The sequence below is a fragment of the Symphalangus syndactylus genome, chromosome 24 (assembly GCF_028878055.3).
Source record: "Symphalangus syndactylus isolate Jambi chromosome 24, NHGRI_mSymSyn1-v2.1_pri, whole genome shotgun sequence".
Lineage (NCBI taxonomy): Eukaryota > Metazoa > Chordata > Mammalia > Primates > Hylobatidae > Symphalangus > Symphalangus syndactylus.
Genome location: NC_072446.2, coordinates 44,811,112 through 44,825,653, shown reverse-complemented (window position 1 = coordinate 44,825,653; position 14,542 = coordinate 44,811,112). Strand labels below are relative to the sequence as shown.

At 39.8% G+C, this 14,542-nt stretch overlaps 1 protein-coding gene across 4 annotated transcripts in view; it reads right to left on the bottom strand.

The window, feature by feature from the left end:
• ATRN (attractin) overlaps positions 1-14,542 on the bottom strand; it is a 186,830-nt gene that overhangs the window by 121,151 nt on the left and 51,137 nt on the right. For all 4 annotated transcript variants that reach the window (XR_010119363.1, XM_055264937.2, XM_063633463.1 and 1 more), the window contains exons 2-3: positions 8,308-8,391; positions 3,963-4,076 (exon numbers count right to left, since the gene is read on the bottom strand). Coding sequence is in view for 3 of the 4 variants with exons in the window: in XM_055264937.2 (XP_055120912.2) it covers positions 3,963-4,076; positions 8,308-8,391 (198 nt within the window). In the remaining variant the exon portion in view is untranslated. The remainder of the gene's footprint in view (positions 1-3,962; positions 4,077-8,307; positions 8,392-14,542) is intronic.

The following is a 14,542-nucleotide window of genomic DNA, read 5'->3' as shown; positions in this document are numbered from 1 at the left end:
ACTCCTGAGGTTAATCGTTTTTCTTATGTCTACCTGCTGTTGCATTTCTTCATATGTCCATGATTTTTGCCCCATTATTGATTCACCACCACCATCACATTTGGTAAAAGCCTAGATCCTTGCCAGGCCCTACGCAATCTGTCCCAGACACACAATCTCATGCTCATTCACTCTGACCTAGCAATTCTATTTCTTTGTAGAAGAAATATTTGCTCATGTACACAATGACCAATATACAAGAATACTAACCACAGCACTGTTCAGATGGCAACAGGTTGAAACTCATCTAAATGCTCATGCCCAGAAATCTGACTGCATGAGTCACTGCATATTACATAGGTCTGCGGGACTAACAAGAAGCTCATCAGGCATTCTGATAAGGGCATGGGGGAGAAGCAAGCTGCAAAACAATGGACCGTACATGTGTACACTTACACATACCTATATAAATGCATACAAAAATGGCTGGAAGAGTCCATAAGCAAGGAATGAAAATGAAGAGGGGAAAGGATTTTCGTTCCTTTTGTTTTGCTTTCTTTTGTTTTGAGACAAGGTCTCACCCAAGGTCTAGACCCAAGGTCTAGCCCAAGCTAGAGTACAGTGGCATGATCACAGCTCACTGCAGTCTTGACCTCCTGGGCTCAAGAAATCCTCCCACCTCAGCCTCCTGAGTGACTGGGACTACAGGCACACACCACCATGGCTGGTTAATTTTTAAGATTTTTTGTAGAGATGAGGTCTCACCCTGTTGCCCAGGCTGGTCTTGAACTCCTGGGATCAAGTAATCCTCCTGCTTCGGCCTCACGAAGTGTTGGGGTTACAGGCCTGAGCCACTGTGCCTGGCCCTTCATTCAATTTTTTTTTTTTTTTCTTGAGACGGAGTCTCGCTCTGTCACCCAGGCTGGAGCACAGCGGCGCAATCTCAGCTCACCGCAACCTCCACCTCCCTGGTTTAAGCAAATCCCCTGCCTCAGCCTCCTGAGTAGCTAGGATTACAGGCGCACCCCACCATGCCCAGATGATTTTTTTTGTATTTTTAGTAGAGACGGGGTTTCACCATGTTGGCCAGACTGGTCTTGAACTCCTAACCTCAGGCAATCCTCCCACCTCGGCCTCCCAAAGTGCTGGGATTACAGGTGTGAGCCACCACGCCTGGCCCTTTAATTTTTAATATGAAGACAGAACTCTAGGAACTCTGAAACTCTGGTGCTCCAGGAGTTACAAAACACTGATGCATTTTCTACTGTGTATTCAACTAACAAATATTTACTAAGCACTTACTACATGTGAGTCACTGTTCTAGGTACCAGGAATACAACAGTGAATAAGACTATGTCCCTGCCTTCATGTAGTTCACATTAGAAAAACAACAGATAAGCCCAGATACTCCCCACACAGGTATGTGTATACGTAATGCCAGGTAGAGACAATGCTATCTAGGGAAAGAGAGCAGAGGGAAAGAACAGAAGGTGCTACTTTAGAAAGGGTGAAAGGAAGGCCTCTTGGAAGAGGTGACATTTGATTGGAGATGTAAATGAAGGGTTAACCATCATCACGCTTTCACTGGTTATATACACCAGAATCCCTTGAAATGCAGAAGGAATAAGTACTGACAAGATCAGGGCCACCTGGAAACAGGTATGTCAAAAGCAATCTTTGGCCGGGTGCAGTGGCTCACACCTGTAATCCCAACACTTTGGGAGGCCAAGGTGGGAGGACTGCTTGAGCCCAGGAGTTCAAGACCAGCCTGGGCAACATGGTGAGACCCCATCTCTACAAAAAAAAAAAAAAAAAAAAAAAAACACACAAAAATTAGCTGGGCATAGTGTTGCATTTTTGCGGTCCCAGCTACTGGAGAGGCTGAGGTGGGAGCATCTCTTGAGCCCAGGAGGTTGAGGCTGCAGTGAGCTACGTTCCTGCCTCTGCACTCCAGCCTGGGGGGAGAAAGAAAAGGAAAAGGGAAGGGGAAGGGAAGGAAAAGGGGAAGGAGGAAGGGGAAGGGAGAAGGGGAAGGGGTAAGGGGAAGGGGAAAGGGGAAGGGGAAGTGGAAGGGGGAAGGGGAAGGGTTCCTCTAGATCACACAGTCTAACAACTGCCCCACCAGCATATAACTTTCCTAAAAAAAAAAAAAACTCTAAAAGGAATAATGTTCTTTTGAAGAATTTTCTCAACCACTCTCTCTGCTCTACCACTGCTACCACTGTTTATCAAATACACAGTCCAGGTGAACCACAGAGTGATGTATACCTGTTTGGCTCATGTTCCTACAAGGCTCCTGATAAGCTGATTCAAAGTGCCTGGCATACAAGAGCTCTGTGAATTCTGATTAACAAACACAGTAACAAGTGAATCACCAACAAGTATTATTATGATAACATCACACTTAGTTTTGGGGCTTGTATTAAAGTTTGGGGTGCTTTTTGCTACAAGTTATGTTTCAAATGCTGGCATAAAGATATACACTCCAACACTTGGCCAATGCCATTTTAAATGCTCAGCATAGCCATCCACCCTGCTCTTTGGCCTTGTAAGTGAACCTTTAAAACCCAGAAAATGGCCTTGGTTCTCAGTTCAAAGATATGTCAGAGAGATTTCTAAGCCAAAGCGGGTAGAAAAACACAAGGGCACAACAGTCGCCTGATCTCCTGTCCTTGTGTACTGTTTGCTCCCTGTTACCTCCCTCACCCACATGGGACATCAGCCAGACAAGCCCCACGTGAGAAACACAAAAAATATTTATTGAACTGATTTCTTTTTAAAGTAAAGGAAATAAAATATTTGAGACAAAGAAATTTAGAAAGCCAGTTGCAGGTGAAAAACCGAAAACTATGGTTTCCTAAGGGGATATGCATTTTAGAAAAATATACAGTCATACACCACATAATGGCATATGGTCAACAATGGACCACATATATGACAGAGGTTGCATGAGATTATAATACTGTATTTTTTCTGTACCTTTCCATGTATAGATATGTTTAGATATACAAATACCATTGGTTACAATTACCTACAGTATTCAGTACAGTAAAGATGCTGTACAGATTTGTGGCCTAGGTACAATAGGCTGTACCATATAAGCAGGGTGTACAGTAGGCTATACCATCTATTTGTATAAATATACCCTATGATGTTTACACAATGATGAAATCATCTAATAACACATTTCTCAAAACCTATTCCTGCTGCTAAGTGACACATGACTGTATCTTAAAATCTTCTATCAAGTAAAAGGAAGAAAACTAGAGATAGTTTTGAATTCCCATGTGGCCAAAAACATAATAAACAACACAGCTACTTGCTGCTAATCAAAAGTAAAACACCCAAACAATTCATAACAGTCCATATATTTGGTGTTAAACTGCTTCTGTTTAACTACTAATGCAAATGTACTTATTGAAAAAATATATATATAATAAGTATGTTCCTCATTTCTCCACAGGTAGCCACTGTTCATTTTATGTGTACTGTTCCAAAAAGTTTCCCTCACTCATGATGCACATACACACACACACACACACACACACACAATTATATTTGAATTCAACAAATAACTCCTGAAGGCCTATGCAGTGGGCAACACACAAGGAACATGATGGATATTATTCCTGATTCAAATTTTTCACAGAAATAGTATCATTCAATATATCACTCTCAAAACATTTTGTAACGATAAACTTCACCACCACCACAAGGAGCAGGAGAACTTAATAGAACTATCACAATTTTACAGATCGGGAAACTGAAAAGAGAAGTCAAGTACTATGCCTAGAAACTTACCCAGGGCTACAGAAACCAAGTTAGCACTAACACACAAGTGATGGGACTCAAGAACTAGTATTCTTTCCATTAAATAAATGTGTTAAGTGATAATAAAGGTGAACCCAGTAAGAATGCAATCCAGAAGAGATGTTTAAATTTAGAAATCAATGATGAAAGAATGCTTGTAAGACTGAGCTTACCTAAATGCAGCAACCAGCGGTGCATAAATTGAGTCCCCATCATAAACGTATAAATGGTCCCAACTACACTCTGTAGCAAAATGATTGAAACGAAGTCTCATTATTCTATTTGGCCTGAAAAGAATAAAAAAAAGTAATTTATAATAAAGTTATCACAACTATCAGACATTTGAGAATATAAAAATTCAGATTTTTAAATTAATAATATGTAACACAGTCTAACAACTGCCCCATCAGTATTCCTTCATTTGTCAAAGATTTATTTAGTACTCTCCATGTGCAAGAGACTATTAAACATGCAATGGGAAACAAAACTGATGTGGTCCATGATTCTGGGCCTTACAGTCCATTCAGTGGCCACTCTTTAACGGCTTCTGAACCAACCCATTAGCCCTTCCATTTCTGCACTTCCTTATTCAACTTCAGATTCCACACTACGTCATCTCATAAACATGCCTGCCAATCCTCTAAATTTGCCAGCCCCTCTGATTTTTCATGACACTGGCTGGCAAAAGCACTGTTCTACAGGAAACCGGTTATCTGCTCTAAGATTTAATCAGGAAAAAAAAAGTGGGAGGGGGCGGTGGAGGAAAAAAAAACAAAAAACAAAAAACTAAGCTGTACTGAAGAAAACCATACTTCTATACCACACCACTGGGTAGACTGGTTCCAGCAATGGTCTCTGCTCTCCAACTGCAAATGGCACTTAGATTCTGCCAGCAGTCCTACCAATTCTCTCTCCCTCTCCACAACTGCTACTCTCAATGACTACTTCAAACCACCCAGTCCCACCTCCCTGCTTATGCTCAGCAACCAGACAAAAAACCTTAAAATTCCCATTTTCCAAAATTCTATACCTATCTGCTTCTCTGTTTCTCAAATATTTGACATCTCCTCTCATCTGGAACTTTTGCATCCACATTTAAATCTGCTTAAGTATCACATATTTTACAAAAATAAAAACAGCCTCAAATCCCAACTCTCCCTCTACCAAATACCTGCCCTACCCTTTCTCCTCCTAAAAAGGTAAAACTTCGCAGAAGACTTTGCTTTCTCCAGTGCCTCTATCTCACTCACCCCTTCACTCTCTAACCTGGCTTCAGCCCAACACTCCACTCAGAAAGCTCTGGGAATATCAACATCATTATATCCTGCTGATGCCTAATTCTGTTTCTCCAGTTTAGACCTTTCCTATATCCCACACTTTTCTAACATCTCTAGGTTAACAACTAAATAAATACATAAACAAGTAAACTCAGATGGTGATGAGTAGTGTGAAGAAATTAAAAGAAGGTGATGTGGCAGCACAAAAAGTAGTAGGGAGATAGGCCAGTAAGCTTTGGAGATATGAGAATGACAAGAGATAAGCCATGTGAAAAGCGCCAGGAAAAACGTTTCAGACGGAGGGAACAGCACAGTCTTAAGGGAGAAAGAGGTTGATGTGTCCAAGCAGCATGAAGAAAATCAGCATGCCTGAAACACAGCAAACAGAGAACACCTTAAGAGATGAGAAGTGGGAGGTGGGCAAGGGGCAAAAGCAGAAATCGGGAGGCCAATTTCAAGGCTATTATGTGGCCCAGGAGAGAGGCGATGGTAGGTCTCCCAGTTGTAGAGATGGAGGTGAAAAGCAGTCCGGTGATGGATTGGGGAGACATTCTAAAGGGAAAACTGACAGAACTTACTGACAGGCTAAACGTGGGGAATAAGGAAAAGGAGGAATGCGAGTTTGTTGCTTAGTTTTTCACTTATGCTGAGAAGGAACAACCATTGAGAGCACATTCAGAAAAACAGTGGAGGAGGGCATCAGGTGGCAATGAACTGATAGGACACAGCAGAGCTTCGTAGAGCAGCAGTTCTCAAAATGAAGTCCACAAAATGCTACAGGCCCTGAGACCCTTATGGGAGGTCCCAAGAGGTCAAAACTATATTCACAGTAAAACTAAGATAGCATATATTTTATCACCATGCTGGCATTTACTAATGGTTCAAGGAGAAATGGTGGGTGAAACTGCGGGCATCTTAGAACAAATCCAGACAGCAGCAGCAAATGGTACTAGTGATCACTGCTATTCTTCACCACCAACCACTCATAGAAAAAAGAAAAACTGCCAGTTTCATTTAAGGATATCTTGATTAAGCAGTTAAAAACTTCTAATGTTATTAAATCCTGACCAATTAGTAGACATCTCTTTAATATTCCGACAAGATGGAAAGTAAATATAAAACACTTCTTTTACCTAATAGAAGCACAGTGGTTTTCTCAATGAAAACCACTTTTGCAACTGTTTAAGTTGCTAGCTGAACTAGTTACTTTTTTCTTAGAACACCATTTACCACGTTTACTTGAAAGAACAATCAACAAACTATGGTTATTCAGAGTTGGGTATCTGGCAGACATTTTCTTAAAAATGAGGAAAGCAAGCCTGCCACTTCAAAGAAAACAACTGACAGTATTTGCTGCCAAAGATAAAATACAAGCTTTCAAGTAGTAATTAGAATTTTGGAAAATTTGTTATCTGCCATACTTAGAACTTTTTGAGGAGACTGATGGTGATACTAACCAATGTGATTTTTAAAATATTATGTAATGGACTAAATATATCAACATATGGAAGATCTGCATAATTCAATGACCTGTTGTTTTCCAAATGACCTATATATATCATGTTACCAAAACATGGATGGGCAAAAGATCCATTCAGTGCAAGAAAACCAATGGATTTTAATTTAACAAGTACCAAAAGTTCCTTAACATAGTTTCAGATTCCATACTGCAATTTACTTTTAAGAAATTACTACTTGTTAAGTTTTGATATGGTATCAAAGAAGACTATATACAATCATTTTAAAATACTGTACTAATAAAATATCTTTTTTCCTACTTCTTATTCAAGTGAGGCCTCATCTTCTTGACATGCTTCAACCACAATAACATACTGCAACAAAGTGAATGCACAAGATATGATAATCCAGCTGTCTTTTATTAAGCTAGACATTAAAGAGATTTGCAAAAATGTAAAACAATGCCATTCTTTTCACTACAATTTTTTAAATATAGGTTTTTTTTTTCATTAAAATATCATTTCTACTAACATGGCTTATAATTGTTGCTTTTAAATGAATAAATAATATTTCTTGGTTGTAAAAGTTCTAATATGGTGAACACAGATAGATAAACATAAACTTACTTGGGGCCGGGTGCAGTGGCTTACGCCTGTAATCCCAGCACTTTGTGAGGCCAAGGCAGGCGGATCACTTGAGGTCAGGAGTTCGAGACCAGCCTGGCCAACATGGTGAAACCCTCTCTACTACAAGATACAAAAACTTAGCTGGGCATGGTGGCACATGCCTGTAATCCCAGCTAGTCGGAAGGCTGAGGCAGGAGAATCGCTTGAACCCGGGAGGCGGACGTTGCAGTAAGCCGAGATCACACCACTGCACTCCAGCCTGGGCCACAGAGCGAGATGCCATCTCAAAATAAATAAATAAAAAATAATAAATAAACTTATTTGGAATCCTCAAAGTTTAAGAGTGTAAAGAGGTCCTGAGACCAAAAAAGTCTGAGAAGTACTACTTTAAAAGTCTCCCGTGAAGACAAGGAGAAAAAAGGCCAACGGCTAGAGGGACACAGTGGGTCCAGAGAAGGGATCATTTAGGCAATAATAGTTATTACAATTTTCTTATCCACAACAAAAATAGATACTTAGAAAAATAACACAATATTGTAATTCTCTAATGCTTTAAGCAAACCATTAAAAATATGTTAACTATGGCTGGGCGCAGTGGCTCACGCCTATAATCCCAGCACTTTGGAAAGCTGAGGCGGGTGGATCACTTGAGGTCAGGAGTTCGAGACCATCCTGGTTAACATGGTGAAACACCTTCTCTACTAAAAATACAAAATTAGCCTGGCGTGGTGGCATGCACCTGTAATCCCAGCTACTCAGAAGCTGAGTCAGGAGAATCGCTTGAACCTGGGAGGCGGAGGTTGCAGTGAGCCGAGATCATGCCACTGCACTCCAGCCTGGGTGACAAGAGCAAAACTCTGTCTCATAAAAAAAAAAAAAAAAATATATATATATATATATATATAACCGTTTCTGAACTATTACAGTTGGAAATACACAAATTTGTGGTGTGTACAATTCATTTGCAGCATTAAATCAACATGAAACTTTTAAATTAATGAAGGCTAAGATAAAATTCACTTGTCAAATGAAAGGTTATCAAGTAATGTTTTAAGAACTTTATGCTACAGATTGTTAATTTTACTTGTGGGAAAACTAATGTCACACTGACTTCTATGCTAAAAAAAACAAAAATTAAGTCAGCCATTTCTACTTACTGTCCTTCAATGAGCCATGTGCACTTCGTTTTATATTTATAATTTCCAGGTCCATCTGTTACAAACCCAGAAGATCCAGTTAGTCTGTAATTTAAATCAAGAAAGAAAACTTAAGTCTGCTATATTAATTTCATATATTTTAATGTATTTTATATATTTTCATATATTAATATTTCTTAATTCTTAACATAATACAAATTAAACAGAATAGGTACATTAACACATACTATAACCAGTAGAAAATGACTAGTTATATTCAGATTCCATAAATTTAGATGAAACAAATACTCATCACGTACATTAAAAAAGAAGACAGAAAAATATTAAAACCAACAGGAATGAACAAAACATACCTAAATCTTATCTTAATTTTATGTCATCCTTTTTCCTTTTGGTAAAGACAGGTGTCACTATGTTGCCCACGCTGGTCTCAAATTCCTGGCCTCAAGAGATCCTCCCACCTCGGCTTCCCAAAGCACTAGAATTACAGGCTTGAGCCTTCACACCCAGCCATAAATTTCTTAAATTTATTTTTTGCAGAGACAGTCTCACAATGTTGCCCAGGCTTGAACTTCTGGCCTCAAGCAATCCTCCTGTCTTGGCCTCCCAAAATGCTGGGCTTACAGGCATGAGCACTGCAACCAGCAAGTATATGTTGCTGTATAAAAATTTTTAATATTTAAGAAGGATGCTATTTCCTTATGGAGACCACCAATCCACTGAACTATCATTTCTTCACTGTTCACCACCTACCATCCACACATTTCACTTTCTCACATACCTAGTTAAGACTCCATAATCCATCAGAAGAATCATATCCTGCAAACTCCTTGATGTTGTTGCCTTTCTCTCCCTCTGCTGTACTTGCCTGATAGAGATGTATCCATGCCTTACTCCCCAAAATCCATTCCACCCCAAAATGTCAGTCAAAGCCAATCATGTTTTCTCATGCCCCTTGCCACTGACTGATTAGAAATGTGTATCAATTAAAATTAGGTGTGGGCTGGGCATGGTGGCTTTTGCCTGTAATCACAGCAGTTTGGAGGCTGAGGCAGGAGGACTGCTTGAGGCCAGGAGTTCAAGATCAGGCTGGCCAACACAGCAACACCCTCATCTCTATTTTTAAAAATATATATATCTATATAGATATAGATATACATCATATATAGATATAGACGCAGAAAAAAGATTAGGCTTTAATGCAACTGACAGAAAAACCTAAATAGTAATGGACTAACCACCAAGATAAAAAAATCCAAAGGTAAGCGATCCAGAGCATGTAATGCATTTCCATGATCATCAGGGACCTAATGCTGTTCTATACTACTGCTCTGTCATCCCCAACATGTGGCTTCTACCTCATAATCCAAGATAGCGGCTCAGGCTCCAGCTATTATACCCAAATTCTACCCAGCAGGAAGGAGGAAAAGAAAACGGGGGGGTACGCCCTCTCTCCCTCTGTTAAGTCGCACATGAAAATTCAACTTACATTCAATTAGTCAGAAGTTACTGACATGTCTACAAGTAGAGGGAGGCTGAAAAATGTAGCTGTTATCCCAGATGATCATGTACCCATCAAAAAATCAGAATTCTTTTTACTAGAGAAGTAGAAAAAGGCGATGATGTGTAACCATGAATCTCTGACACAGCATGTAATCTAATACTTAGATGTGAGGGCACATCTGATGGATGACTTCCAGGAAATATTTTCTTATTCTTAAGAAAGTGTGTGGACAGGGAGACATGCCACCTAGATCTCCTCTTCAAGGAAGGACTTGCTGCCAGCAGCAGCAGGGAATGTGGTCAGCAGAACATCAATTTCTTCAGGGGCTGCCTTGCTGCAGGTCATGCCCTTCCCATGGCAGCCCATACCATAAAGAGGCCCATACCATAGGCTGGGCATGGTGGCTCACACCTGTAATCCCAGCACTTTGGGAGGCCGAGGTGGGCGGATCACGAGGTCAGGAGATCGAGACCATCCTGGCTAACACAGTGAAACCCCGTCTCTACTAAAATTACAAAAAATTAGCTGGGCATGGTGGTGGGCGCCTGTAGTCCCAGCTACTCGGGAGGCTGAGGCAGGAGAATGGCGTGAACCCGGGAGGCAGAGCTCGCAGTGAGCTGAGATCGCGCCATTGCACTCCAACCTGGGCAACAGAGTGAGACTCTGTCTCAAAAAAAAAAAAAAAAAAGGCCCAGGCATTTCAATCCAACATGGGACAACTCAAATAAGCAATCCCGTCCCCAGAGTTCCCCTTTGTCAGGCCTGCATTGGAGCTCAACTTCTTCTTTTGCCTAACTATGCTTTTCCTTCCAATAACACCTTCCTCTACAATACTATAATCAAGTTGTAACCCAAACTCAGCCTTAGCAAATGCTTTTAAAAAAACAACCTATGATAAACATCCAAGAAGAGACCATTCTTCTCTGTCTGGACTTTGCTATGGCTGGATTTTACAGCTGGAAGTACTACAGCCTGAACACAACGCCTGTGCTATGCCTGAACACAAAGCCAACACCAAGAATGACAAATCAAAGGAATGCAAAGTCCCTGAAAAACAGTGTCGACCACCCACAAAAATCACCTTACTCTAGGCTTCTAGTTTCTTAGGTAAATTTCCCACTGGTTGTTTTATTGCGTGTGTGTGTGTACACACTTCCTTGATTCTTTGTCTTAGGGCCTAACATAAAAGGTTTTATGGCTCTCCACTGTGCTTCTTCTGCTCCTAAGAGTTTCAGTGGACTTCACATGAACACTTAGGTTTGCAAATCAGCATCAGTTTTATAAAACAAATATTTGTGCTTTTTGTTTTTTGTTTTTGAGACAGAATCTCTCTGACACCCAGGCTGGAGTGCAGTGGCAAGCTCAATGGCTCACTCCAGCCTCAAACTCCCGGGCTCCAGTGATCCTCCTACCACAGCCTCTGGAGTAGCTGGGACTACAGGCACACACCACTATGCCTAGCTAATTTATTTTAATTAATTTTTTTTTAGAGATGAGTCTTGCTATGTTGCCCAGGCTGGGAAATAGGTCAGTTTTATTTTAAATGTTTACTTAGTATCTTTAAACATACATATTTATATAATTTTACAGATAATGCATAGATATGATCACAAATTTTGTTGTTGTTGTTGTTTTAACCTACTTCCCCAGTTACTCTGACCCACCCTTGACCAAGGTAAACATTTAACCACCTAGGAGGAATTCTTAAATACTTTTCTTCATACTCACGACCCTATGATATAGGCACAGTTCTCTTATTTTTTGGTTACATAACTTATTATATACTTTTCTGCATCTTTCTTTGCTCACTCAACAAAACCTTATGGAAATTTCTCAAACTAATCTGGTATTAGTCTAATTTATTTTTTCTTTATGTAGCATAATATCTCACCTATGAAGGTATCATTTTTCCTGCCTTTCCCTACTAATGTTCATTTTGTTTTCAGTTGGCTGACAATATGCACATCACTGCAATAAATATCCCTATACATATGGCCTTACTTGGGCTTTTATTTCTAAGAATAGAAATCTTAAGAGGAGGTATACTAGGCCAAAAGGAATATGAATTTTAATTGTTAACCAAGCTGTCAAATTATTTTCCAAAAGCCTGTAACAATTCACATTTGCACCAGCAATGTATGAGAATATGCTATTCCCCACATCCTCTCAGCATTAGATGTTCCTGTTTCTTTTAAATTATGTGAGTTTTTAATTCAAAATTCCCTGTGTTCTAATAAATGGCCAAAAAGTAGTTACTGAAAGTTTAAAGGAATTTGAAAGAGAAAGTCCAGGAATATCAACCTAAAATTTCAGGTCAAGTTTTACAGTATCATTGATAATCTAGGTGTGGGCATGGGCAACACCTGTACCCTAGGAAAACCTAGTTCACTGGCAGTCACACAAACGCATCAAACTGAAAGGCATTTCAATAATGCAAGGCTAGAAATATGAAGAATAAAAACCTTGCCACCACCAATTTCTTAGTTCAAGAATACTGAGGTAATTCTGCAGTGGAAACAAATATAGGGAGAATAGGGGAACAGGAGGCAGGTTTCAAAGGAGTCGTCTCACAGTTATTTCTTTCTACTTTACCAGTATTATTACCAGACAACGCAGCCTATAAAATCTCAACTTCTCTCATCTGTTAAGATTTTCTTTATGGTCAAGTACCTTGGACATTAAACTTTGACCACAGTTCCTTGGACATTAAAAAAAGATCTATTCCAGGAATTTAAAACACTATTTCTACACACATATAATTAAGTTTATTAAATGCACTATTCAATTCCTTATACTCGTATTTTCATCTACTAGACCTAATTCTGATAAACATGTACTGAAATCCTGGACAGGCGCAGTGGCTCACACCTGTAATCCCAGCACTTTGGGAGGCTGAGGCGGGTGGATCACGAGGTCGGGAGTTTGAGACCAGCCTAGCCAACATGGCAAAACCCCGTCTCTACCAAAAATAAAAAAATAAAAATAATAAAAAATTAGCCGGGCATGGTGGCAAGTGTCTATAATTCCAGCTACTCGGGAGGCTGAGGTAGGAGAATCGCTTGAACCTGTGCGGCAGAGGCTGCAGTGAGCTGAGATTGCACCACTTCACTACAGCCTGGGAGAAAGAGCAAAACTCTGTCTCTAAAAGAAAAAAAAATAATTATATATATATATATATATATATATATAAATCCCATACCATGCCTACTCTATCACACTACTCAGATTATTTTTGCTTTACGTGTTAAGCTTTTTAGCCATACAAGATTATGGCCATTGGATTTTCATAAAATATGCCTTTTACAATGGTAACAATCCACTTACCTAGTTTGATATTTAAATTTCACCTTGTCTAATATTATTATAATTATTGATCTTTTGGTTATTTTCCTGTATCTTGATCTTTATTCAACCCTTTTATTTTCAGCTTTACTCATCAAGTTTTCAATAGTTTGCTTCTTCGAAACAGGACTTGGTTAGGTTTTGTTTCTTAAACTAACCTGACAGTATTTTGCTGGCACAATACATAATCTGTTTGCATTTAGTTTAATGACTGCTCTACCAATTTGATTCCTTCCAACCAAATGTTTAATCAATCTTAGTGAAAAGTAATTTACATATAATAAAATGCAGCCACTTCTCCCAGGCTGTAGTGAAGTGGTGCAATCTCAGCTCACTGCAGCCTCTGCCCCACAGGTTCAAGCGATTCTCCTACCTCAGCCACTTATGTGTACAATTTATAAGCTTTTGCCATCACGCCCGGCTAATTTTTCTATTTTTAGTAGAGATGGGGTTTCACCATCTTGGCCAGGCTGGTTTGAACTCCTGATCTCGTGACCTACCCACCTCAGCATCCCAAAGTGCTGGGATTACAGGTGTGAGCCACCATGCCCGGACTTCTGGTTGTTTTTTTGTTTGTTTGTTTTTATACTTTAAGTTCTGGGATACATGTGCAGAACATGTAGGTTTGTTACACAGGTATACACATGCCATGGTGGGTTGCTGCACCCATCAAGCCGTCATCTACATTAGGTATTTCTCCTAATGCTGTCCCTCCCCTAGCCCCCCACCCTCCCAACAGGCCCCAGTGTGTGATGTTCCCTTCCCTGTGTCCATGTGTTCTAATTGTTCAACTCCCACTTATGAGTGAAAACATGCAGTATTTGGTTTTGTTCCTGTGTTAGTTTGCTAAGAAGGGTGGTTTCCAGCTTCATCCATGTCCTTGCAAAGGACATGAACTCATTTGTTGCTATGGCTGCATAGTATTCCATGGTGTATATGTGCCACATTTTCTTTATCCAGTCTATCATCGATGGGCATTTGGGTTGGTTCCAAGTCTTTGCTATTGTGAACAGTGCTGCAACAAACATATATGTGCATGTGTCTTTAGAGCAGAATGATTTATAATCCTTTGGGTATATACTCAGTAATGGGATTGCTGGGTCAAATGGTATTTCTGGTTCTAGAACCTTGAGGAGTCGCCACACTGTCTTCCACAATGGTTGAACTTATTTAGTCTCCCACCAACAGCATAAAAGCATTCCTATTTCTCCACATCCTCTCCAGCATCTGTTGTTTCCTTTTTAATGATTGCCATTCTAACTGGTATCTCATTGTGATTTTGACTTGCATTTCTCTAATGACCAGTGATGATTAACTTTTTTTCATGTTTTCTGGCCGCATAATGTCTTCTTTTGAGAAGTGTCTGTTCATATCCTTTGCCCACTTTTT